At 32.7% G+C, this 9,924-nt stretch overlaps 3 protein-coding genes across 3 annotated transcripts; 1 reads left to right on the top strand and 2 right to left on the bottom strand.

The window, feature by feature from the left end:
* Nucleotides 1-540: 540 nt before the first annotated feature.
* Nucleotides 541-2,465, bottom strand: LOC130629844 (uncharacterized). Its single transcript, XM_057443208.1, has 3 exons — nt 2,457-2,465; nt 2,120-2,185; nt 541-1,929 (listed from the first exon to the last, which is right to left on the bottom strand). The coding sequence occupies exons 1-3, from the start codon at nt 2,463-2,465 to the stop codon at nt 541-543; spliced, it is 1,464 nt and encodes a 487-aa protein (XP_057299191.1).
* Nucleotides 2,466-3,072: 607 nt separating this feature from the next.
* LOC130629661 (DNA-directed RNA polymerase II subunit RPB7) lies at nt 3,073-6,380 on the bottom strand. Its single transcript, XM_057442939.1, has 2 exons — nt 6,234-6,380; nt 3,073-3,786 (listed from the first exon to the last, which is right to left on the bottom strand). The coding sequence occupies exon 2, from the start codon at nt 3,779-3,781 to the stop codon at nt 3,263-3,265; it is 519 nt and encodes a 172-aa protein (XP_057298922.1). The 5' UTR covers nt 3,782-3,786; nt 6,234-6,380; the 3' UTR covers nt 3,073-3,262.
* Nucleotides 6,381-6,458: 78 nt separating this feature from the next.
* On the top strand, nt 6,459-8,676 carry LOC130629660 (ras-related protein Rab-3B-like). Its single transcript, XM_057442938.1, has 3 exons — nt 6,459-6,722; nt 7,537-7,648; nt 8,040-8,676. The coding sequence occupies exons 1-3, from the start codon at nt 6,488-6,490 to the stop codon at nt 8,353-8,355; spliced, it is 663 nt and encodes a 220-aa protein (XP_057298921.1). The 5' UTR covers nt 6,459-6,487; the 3' UTR covers nt 8,356-8,676.
* The last annotated feature ends 1,248 nt before the right edge of the window (nt 8,677-9,924 follow it).

The raw sequence follows: 9,924 nt of genomic DNA, 5'->3' as shown, positions 1-9,924 counted from the left end.
AGTCCATGAAAACGGAAAATATTCTTGGAGAGATTAAAGAAACAGTTGAATCGTTGAAAACTCTATCTTCTGAAAATTCATCAAAAGAAATCTTGGAGTTTTTAAAAGAAGAGAGCAAGAGACAGTCAGATAGAGACAACGCCTTCTTTCAGTTAATGACAAATTTTTTACAACCACAGCCTCCCGCTCAGCCTATGTATCAACCATATCCCCATGTTAACAACAATCAACCGCCTGCTGAATATGGGTATCGCTATGGCATGACAAACATGCGACCTGCAAGTGCAACCTTAAGTTATGCTCAACACGACAACACACAACAGGAATCATATACATCACAGATGATGGATCCAAATCATCCTTGATTAATTGATTGTGAGGTAAATGCTCGTGGACAATAATGATTTTATATTTTATATTTTATAATATATTTTATTTCTAAGAACATGAAGACGAAAATTTTTTTGACAAAATGTTTGTTTTCATTGTTACTTTGTTCACAAATTAAAAACAAAAAAATAAGGAAAACTACATGTAGCGTTATTGAGAATCTTCTTTTTCTTTCCAAAAGCTTTTACTAAGAGCACTTCGGACTGCAGCGGAAGCAGACTTTTTATTGATTTCGAAATTCTTTTGTTTCGTGTTTCTTAGTGCAAGAACATCTCTAACTTCCTCAGGACTCAAACGTTTGTTTGAGGCGTGGTCTAGAGTTAAATCGAACTTTCTAGGGACTAGGTCTCCAAGTTCAATACATAGGTTATGTAATACAACAGAAGCTAATCCGTATAGTTTCACTGTTTCTTTGTTACTTTCGCATTTTCTGAAGAGAACTCTAAATCTGCTTTTAAGTCTACCAAAAGCACCCTCTGTAACAAGCCTAGCACGACTGTGTCTATAGTTGAAATACCTCTTGTCATGCGGAAGTACTGCATCTCCGTGTGGTTTCATTATCCACGTTCTCAATGGAAAGGCACCGTCTCCTAAGATAAGGGGCGGTATATCGACGTTTTCAACTTGTTGAACAATATTGGGAATAACTTTTCCTGCAACTATTCGATCCCAAAGTTCTGTTGATTGCATTAATGTGGAATCATGGGTATTTCCGGGAGCACCAACTGAGGCCCAAATAAATCTGTATTCAGCATGGACAAGTGCCATTAACACAATTGAGTAAAAACCTTTGAAGTTGAAATATTGCTTCATAGCTTGAGCTCCACCGTTTGGGCATTTAATTGGTAAATGAGAACCATCTACTGCAGCGAAAGCGTATGGAAATTGCCACTCTTCACCAAATTTTGCCATGCTTTCTTCAAAGTCATCACTCGAGGTTAGGAAGTATTTTGTAACTGTATCATCCCACAATGTATTTATTATTGCACTGCAAGTTTCTTTTACAATTACACAAACAGTAGATTTTGCTAATCCAGACATTTCTCCAATGGTGAAAATGTAATCACCACGTGCCAATTTATAAATTGTTATGGCAAGCCTAAAATCCGGTGGTATGGGTGCTTCTGTGACTGTTTTTTTCAATAACTTGTCATGTATGCGTTCTAAAATGTAGTTGAATGTCGTGCGAGACATCCTTAATGTTTCGTAAAACCTTTCTGGGCTATAAGTATCTCGTACCAGATCCCACCATCCAGTATTACGCAAGAATCTTCGACATGATCGTGCTTTCCTTTCTTCTCGGCGTTTAATTTCTTCATGTTCTTGTAACATTAATAATATTGCTTCTATATGAAGCAAATATTGACGAACAATTATGCTTCTCTTTTCTTCGTAATGCAATAACATAGCTATTGCCTTTTTCATCAAACTGACCTTTTTTCTTCTATTTTTTAAGTAAAGTAAACAAATACTGAGAAGTTGTCTTCTGTTTAGAGCTGCCACATCTCTGCTGCGAGTTGCGAAAAAGAAAAAAAATCTCTTCAATTAGTTTGACTTACTTTGTGTATAAACCAAAAATATATTAAGTGTCGCACTTGTGTCGAACTTAAATATTTGAGTTAGACGCGGCATAAAATCGGCCGTATAAACTACGCCTCAGTATAAGTCTTTCAGTGCAAAAACCTTTTAAAAATTTATTTGTTAAATCAGAGGAAATAAATGATCTGACGCAGCCTCTCTCTTCGTTTAGTCTTTCAATGTAATCCTGCAGTATATATTTGCTATAGGTTACTTCCTAGGAAGAAATATGTTTTGCACTTACACCACCTAGGGGCTCTAAAAAGTCCAAAAAAATCGCACACACAAATTCTCTAATATGTAGTTGCTTTCTTCATGGAATTCCCTGCATTGTTGTCATTTTGAGCATAATGCTGTATATGTTATATAAAAGTTTTTTCCATTATATTAATTCTAAAAACTATTATTTTATTGCATTTAAATAAGGCGTAGATGCAACTAATGAATTATAAATATGGAATTGTATTGCCTGGTTTATTTTACTTTACACAAATCATTTTGTGAATTTTAGTGACACTCCACCGGTAGCCGTTAAATTATGTTATATTAAGTATGAAAACTCTGAACAATGTGGCGTGGCTCAACATTTGACAAACACAGTTTTCATTGACAAGGCACTTATTGTCGTGCCTTTAAATCAAGGTAAAGGTATTTTATACATAATATTCAGATTGTTAGGGATCGTCTGCCCTATCATTTTTAAACTGATCATTTCAATATGTATAATATTTTATTTGAAATGATCTCTATACGATTTAAAAATTAAACTGGAAATAAGGAAAGTTTATTAAAACACCACAGAAAAGAATTAACGTTCTTGCCAACATGACTCCAACATGACTGGAGATGTCCAGGAAATTATTGCTTCAAAAGCTTCAATGTTTTTTAGATTTATGTCGACTTGTAGTGGTTCTGGTCAAGTAAAAATAATATTAGTATTAACTTTTGATATAAATAAACAAAATGTACAATCAATGATTAAAATTTCTTTTTATTAATTAAATCGCATCCAACAAACGATTTTTTGTTTCAATTCGGTCCAATGAAATTGTAGTTCTAAATTGAAAAATACATCTTTGTGTTCTTTAGCGTATTAAAAATAGCTTCTTGTAACACCATAAATTTTTTTACATTTGTTATGTTGGTCAAATAATACAAAATATAATATTTTAATACATTAAGTATATAAAACAATAAGTTATTATATCCTAGTTGGTACAGTGTCATCCAGAACCAAATTTTGTGAAGGTAAGACCAAATATTTTAAAGGTCAATCTCGTGACAATGCCATGAATTAACTGACAAGTCCCAGGTAATCGTCCATCAATGTTCCTATTGCAAAGATGTCATTTGCATCAACTCGAGTTCCAACTATTTTCAAACGAATTTCATCATCCTGCTGAATAACTACTTCCTCATCTTGAGTTTTGTAACAAGGTGGATTGGAGTTGGCATCGAATTCCATATCTGGTGGAATTGAATGTCTTGAAATGAAACAAGACAATGGTCCAATTTCTGTGAAAAGTCCAGCTTTGTTAACTTGTGTTACAACAGCGTCTAGCACTTCTCCTTTAAAAGGTCGAAAAACTATAGCTTTGTATTTTACTGGATATACAACAAATCCTCGGCCTGGTTGAATGTATCCAGCACCAATATTATCAATAGTTGTTACAGCTATAACAAAACCATACTTTCCTGTACATGTACCTTCTACCTCTGTAAACAATTTCTGCTTTACGGTGTGCAAAAGATTAGGCCCAAAATATCTTGGATGCAAAAGAATTTCGTGCTCCAAGGAAATATGATAAAACATTTTTTCTAAAAGAAAGAAGGTAAAAAGGTCTATAATAAAAAAATCATCGCACAAGTCTTTCTAGTTCATGCCAGGCCTTGGCAATTGCTGAAGAAAACGTTGACATATTGATAACAAAAATTGTTAATTCACATTACCAGGTTTTTGCTAACATGCTCTTTATTTAAGTTAGATGTATAACTTGACCTTACAAATGTTTCGCTCATATTTTCTTTCCTGATCTAACTGTTGTTGGTGTCTGGGATTGGAAAGCAAAAAAAAATGCCAAGAGCTACAAAAGTCTCGCAAGCAAGCCAATTGCTAAACTAGACAACCGACAAAAAGAGCAATCTCAGCAACTTATTCTAATGCTATACGCTAAGCAGGATGATAGAAGCGATGTTTTTATTTTTCATTTTAAATTTATTAAAAGTTTAAAATGAAAGAAGAAGCAAAAAAAAAAAAGAAAAAAAGGTAGGCAAAGCACAGAAAGTTTTATCTTTTTGTTGTACTACAAATTGGACATGATAAAACGATTCTCCGGTTGGTTAGTGCAAAATGCAAACATTGTTTATTTCCTAGCGCATTTAATGCTTTTATGTGCCTATGAGCACATAAAGGCAGGACTATTAAAATGCTTTCTCTTATTAAATTATACTAAAAATGACTGCAATAGGGAGACTACACCTTAAATATACATCTGTTTGTCATAACACTGTTGTGATGTTTAGTAACCATCTTGAATAATTAATTATTATTAATAATTAGAATAATTATTATTACTACAAAGAAATTTATGTAAGGAGTAACCAGGACTTTGAGACGAGTGCGATCGCACGCGCACTCGCCCGCACACTCGTAAAAAGATTTGCGAGTGCTTTTTATCGCACTCGTGAATTTTTTCTTTTTCTAAATATTATAGAGCGATGAAAAAGGCTATTACGCTGATTACATAACATTAATTTCTTCGTGATTGGTTTGTTTAAAAAGTATAGAGAACATTAAAGTCGGTCCCTTTCCTTCATGCTGACACCCTTATGCTCAGCTGGTGCATTACACTGAGACTCGAACGAAAGACGGATGACCATTTGGAACCATGCCACAAGTCAGTCCGACCTTCATCGTCACAGAGAATACTGCGAGAAGAGTGAGCATCCATGCAAGTTAAATATAACCCGAACATGGAAAAGGTTAGATGTCCTGTACCTTATACAGCTTTTGGACGAATGTTTTCGTGATGTAATACCAAAGAAAAAACATGTTGAATAAAATTTAAAAAATCTTTTTAAAAGGGGAAAGAGAAATCAAAAATGTCTAGAAATTTAATGCCAAAAACATATAGCGAATCCGTCAACACATCATCGCGTTCAACATTGTTTCAACCTTGCACTTGTGGTTAATAGGTTTTACAAAATTCATTTCTATACAGTTTAAATAACATATAACGTTGGGGTAAACAAAAAATAGTTAAGTGTGAATCACACTTGTAAATATTCACATCACACTTGTAAATTTTGCTTACGAGTGCGATTTTCAAAGGTTAAATTTGATTTCCGCAACACTTTGGGGTATTATAAAAACACCTTAATCAAAACACAGCAAAGCAGCAAACAATATTATCTTCCCTTAAACATTTTTAACACACATCATAGTTCAGACGTTCGGTTTTATGTTTAGTGTTGACGGTTTAAACGTCCCCTACTTGTCTCCAGATGCGATATTTTACATGAAGAGACGTAAAATATGCACATCTAGAAAATAACACAGTAGTGTATGTGCCAAGAGCTGCCAAGGCAATACATTTTTACGATAATTTGATTGTACATGCGTTTCTACGGCTCTCCATCGTTTTATAATATCGAAAAAAAAGGAGGTAAAAAACGTGTTTTAATAAGAGTTTATTAGAGACGAAAGCGTGTTTTCTCCAGTTTTTTAACTTCCTTCGTATCAATTTCTTTCAAATTTTCAGTAAATATTAGTTATTAATAATAAGATACAACTTATGTGTATTTTTCATTAAAAACAAAATGCAACAAGAAACGAAAGAACGTGTTTTCTTCTTAATAAACTCTCCTAAAAGTGTGATGTTTACCTCCTCCGATCGCAAAAAAACTCTGATAGAATCTTAGTTTTCCTGAATTATCGTAAAGGTGTATTTTGATTTGCATTATAGCTATTATTTGTCAAGTGCTTTTTACTAAATTGCAAGGGCTGAAGCAGTAGACAGACAAGATGCTGCATAAAACATTCAATATTACATTTGATATTTTAAAGTTGATTTAGAAATAACTTGATCATTTAAGGCAAAGTGTACCATAACAATTGACTCTAGCTAGCTATAACACATTGTGCAGTAGTTTGCAATTTTCTTAAATATATTTTATGAAATCTTGTGCGGATAACCTGGATGGCTCGTTGGCGATTATACCTGTTGCTTATTGAATTGGTTAAGAAAAGTAACTAACTAACTCACTAACTAACAAAGTTGGGAAAGGTCTATGTGGTGGCGTCTTTTCTTTCAAACGCTGGCGGCTGAAATTAAGTAACACAATACTGATTTCTTTACATTTTATCTTTTAAACTATTTTGTTGAATGCTGGTCAATTTAAACACATTGTACTTTCTTGCGAACTCTTCCTCCCAAGAATCTCCATGATTGGCTGATACAAGTCACATGTCAAAAGTTTACATCTGCGCCTGTCCCCATCACATAAACATTCTTTCAAGATGGCAGCCGCTTCATCCGACAGGCACCGTAGCAAAGATCCTGCGGATCAGAATTTCGATTATATGTTCAAACTTTTAATCATAGGAAATTCTTCCGTAGGAAAAACAAGCTTTTTATTTAGATACTCAGATGATTCTTTTACATCCGCATTTGTATCTACTGTTGGAATTGACTTCAAAGTTCAGACAGTTTTCAGAAATGACAAACGCATTAAACTGCAAATTTGGGATACAGGTAGGTTCCGCTTCAGTAGTCATGGTTGTAAACACCCCTGAATTTTTGGAAAACAATTTTAACTTTTAGCAGTACTTTGAAATTTAGAAAAAAATATGCTATTACTTATATCTTACAACCTTGCAAAAGCTATATAGCTAGCTGATCAGTGTTTTTTGCAATTTTTATTTTTTATTTTAATTTTATTTTTAATTTTTTTCAACCATATCTTCTGTGAACATTTTCAACGAGCTTTTTTAACAACTTACTAATATTAAACAACTTGTAAAAATATTTGCTCTTCTGTATTTTTGTTCTCATTATAAATTTGTTTGACTTGCAGGTGTTATTTTTTTTCAATTAATATTTCTCATGCTGCTTGGCAGCCAAATGAAAACTTTTGTAGCAAAGTTGAAATATTCAACTTTTTATAAAAAAATAGCTACCTATCTAGCTATAACTATTATAAGCATGTACAGCTTCCAAATTTTATCCTTTTTCGCATAAAACATTTTGTAGTGTTTGTAAGCCAATTGCAATTTTTAAAACTTTAAAATCAATAATAAAATTATTTACCATATACATACATTTACTTAATTTAGCAAAACCAGCAATAAATATTTTGGAAAAATTTTCAACATCCTATATATTTTAAGAATCCATGTAAGGTATTCCATACACATGTAATTATGGCAACAATGCATTATAATATCTTTGGTATTATGTTGGTATTTTGACAAAAATGTAAATTAAATTATAATTATAAAATTTAAAAGAACCATTATCTGTGAACAAGCAATATTTTAATAAAACATATTGTTTCACTTCTGTTTAGCTGGTCAAGAAAGGTATCGCACAATAACAACAGCTTATTACAGAGGTGCCATGGGATTTATTTTAATGTATGATATTACCAATGAAGAATCATTCAAGGCGGTTGCAGATTGGTAAGGGTTATCAATTGTTATGAAAAGGGTATTGAGTCACGAGAAGGGTATTTTTAGTACTTATTCTCCAAGTTAATTCTAAAATAAATTTTCTCTAAGAAAAATGATAGCATTAGAAAGTTAATTTGAAGAGAATTAATTTAAAAAAGACAATTGGTTTTTAATATTACAATTGTCTTATTTAAATGCGGTAGGCTAATTAGAGCTTCTGCATTTGTGTAAAAAAATATTTTGTAGTCAAAAGAAAAGTTTAGTGATATTACTACTACCATCTTGCATCCAGCCTCTGATATTTAATTTTTTTACAATTTTATAAACCAAACATGTTATATACAATTTTATGCTCAGATTAATCAAGTTACAATACTCATTACACCTATGTACTTTCTAGGGCTGGTCAGGTAAAAACTTATTCATGGGATAATACTCAAGTCGTATTAGTTGGAAATAAATGTGATATGGAGGAAGAACGAGCAGTAACTTACGAACAAGGAAAAAAGTTAGGAGATCAACTTGGATTTCTATTTTTCGAGGCTTCTGCGAAAGATAATGTTAACGTACGTCAAGCATTTGATAAACTTGTTGATGTAATTTGTGAGAGAATGACAGATACAATTGACGGTGACCCAACGTTAGTTGGAGGAGCAAAGCCCGGAACAGCTAATTTATCGAATAAGCCTAATCAAAGCGAAGGTTGTTCATGTTAGATTATGTTGCAAAGTAATTATGCCTTCACAAAAGTCATTATGTTTTAACAGTGGTGGATCTTTAGCCAATAAAATATGGTGATGTAAACTCTGCACGTCTTAAATTATTTTTCATTTAAAAGAATGATTTTTAGATATTGTTTTTGTATATGCACAAAGTTCGATGTGTTATTTGACTCAGTCTGTAAAAAGGAATAGTAATACTGTCTATGTTTGTTCTTTGGTGTTAGACGCATATTTATTTTTGTTAATTTTTATGTCCTGTTAATAAGAAAAGAACCAATTGTAATAAATATTTACGAACCTAACTTGGGGGTATTCCCACAAAAGGTGACTGCAAATACAGAAAAACCATCAGAAAAAATACCCTTGACTGTGAGCGTTTTTTCTAGTCACTTATCATCTCATTACAAATAGTTTTTATCAAAAATTACAAATGACTTGCGTTTGGAAGATTTTCGCTTCTTTTTGTAATGTACTCATGGGGAAATATTGTAACATTTCACACCAGTTAATTTACTTGGTGTGTTTCTCATATCTGAATTTATTTATTTTAATAACAAAATATTTTACAATTAAATGTGTGTTTTTTTCATTAAATTTGAGCCATCAGAGCAATTTTCATTCATTCATATGCTTTCCTTTGGACTCCTGTTGTTTTTCCCTCCCTACTGTAAAGACGACTACGGAAAAGAAAATTTCGTGCTCTGTGAAGTCAACTAAAAGGGGTGTGTCTCTACGAGAGTAGATCTTGTATAGCAGTTTACCAATAAAAAACAATTGGCTGAAATAAGTAAAAATTATTTTTAGCAACTTGCACAAACTTTGATAAAATGTCATCAAGGTTTCATTTTTTTCTCTACTAGTTTGTGAAAGAATAAATACAAGACAGTTTCTTTTTTAAGTAAGCATTCACACATGAAAAGAAAATTTACAAGCTTTTTTTTTGTTTGCCATTTCAAGTGAAAATGTAAACTAACAATATCCAAATGTTATATTTATTTTCAATTCATTTCTATTCTTAATAAAGACAAAAAGAATAAAATCTGTAACAGAAATTTAAAGCCGGCTATACCTTGAGCGATTAATCTTAAAAGATTTGTGCTACAAGCCCTAGAAACAGGGTTGCTAATCGCGATTTGAAGTTTTTATTTTTCTTAAAACTTTTTACCGCTTAGCAATATTTTTAAAAAGAGTGATTAACTTTTCTTTACGTTCCGCGCACTGTACGAAACTCGCTTCAATATTTTGCGTACAAGCACAAACCGCAACCTATCTCGTTCTACAATGGTTGATTTTCTACCATCGTTTTAATGCTCAACATTCAAGATCTATTTTTTGTCATATTGAAGAAGAACTACTCTGTTCATCACTAACACATTGCCTGGCAATGAGCGGGATTCGATCCGCGGTCCCCAGAACTGGGAGCCGCAGACGAACCGACTACACTACACTAGCCGCACGTAGTGTAGTGGGTTCGTCTGCGGCTCCCAGGCAATGTGTTAGTGATGAACAAAGTAGTTCTTCTTCAGTATGACTTACACGCATTATACTCGCCTGTCATGATCA

This window comes from Hydractinia symbiolongicarpus, chromosome 2 (assembly GCF_029227915.1).
Source record: "Hydractinia symbiolongicarpus strain clone_291-10 chromosome 2, HSymV2.1, whole genome shotgun sequence".
Lineage (NCBI taxonomy): Eukaryota > Metazoa > Cnidaria > Hydrozoa > Anthoathecata > Hydractiniidae > Hydractinia > Hydractinia symbiolongicarpus.
Note: the sequence above shows the minus strand (reverse complement) of the source record. Positions and strands in the feature narration are given on the sequence as shown.

Bases quoted from the DNA above. Each gene is read 5' to 3' on its own strand.
- LOC130629844 (XM_057443208.1), bottom strand. The intron at 1,930-2,119 runs GTCAGATCATTT...AACTAATTGAAG, and splicing joins TAAACGAAGAGAGAGGCTGC to AGATTTTTTTTCTTTTTCGC.
- LOC130629661 (XM_057442939.1), bottom strand. From the start codon at position 3,781: ATGTTTTATCATATTTCCTTGGAGCACGAAATTCTTTTGCATCCAAGA.
- LOC130629660 (XM_057442938.1), top strand. From the start codon at position 6,488: ATGGCAGCCGCTTCATCCGACAGGCACCGTAGCAAAGATCCTGCGGAT. The intron at 6,723-7,536 runs GTAGGTTCCGCT...ACTTCTGTTTAG, and splicing joins ACTGCAAATTTGGGATACAG to CTGGTCAAGAAAGGTATCGC. The intron at 7,649-8,039 runs GTAAGGGTTATC...TGTACTTTCTAG, and splicing joins TTCAAGGCGGTTGCAGATTG to GGCTGGTCAGGTAAAAACTT.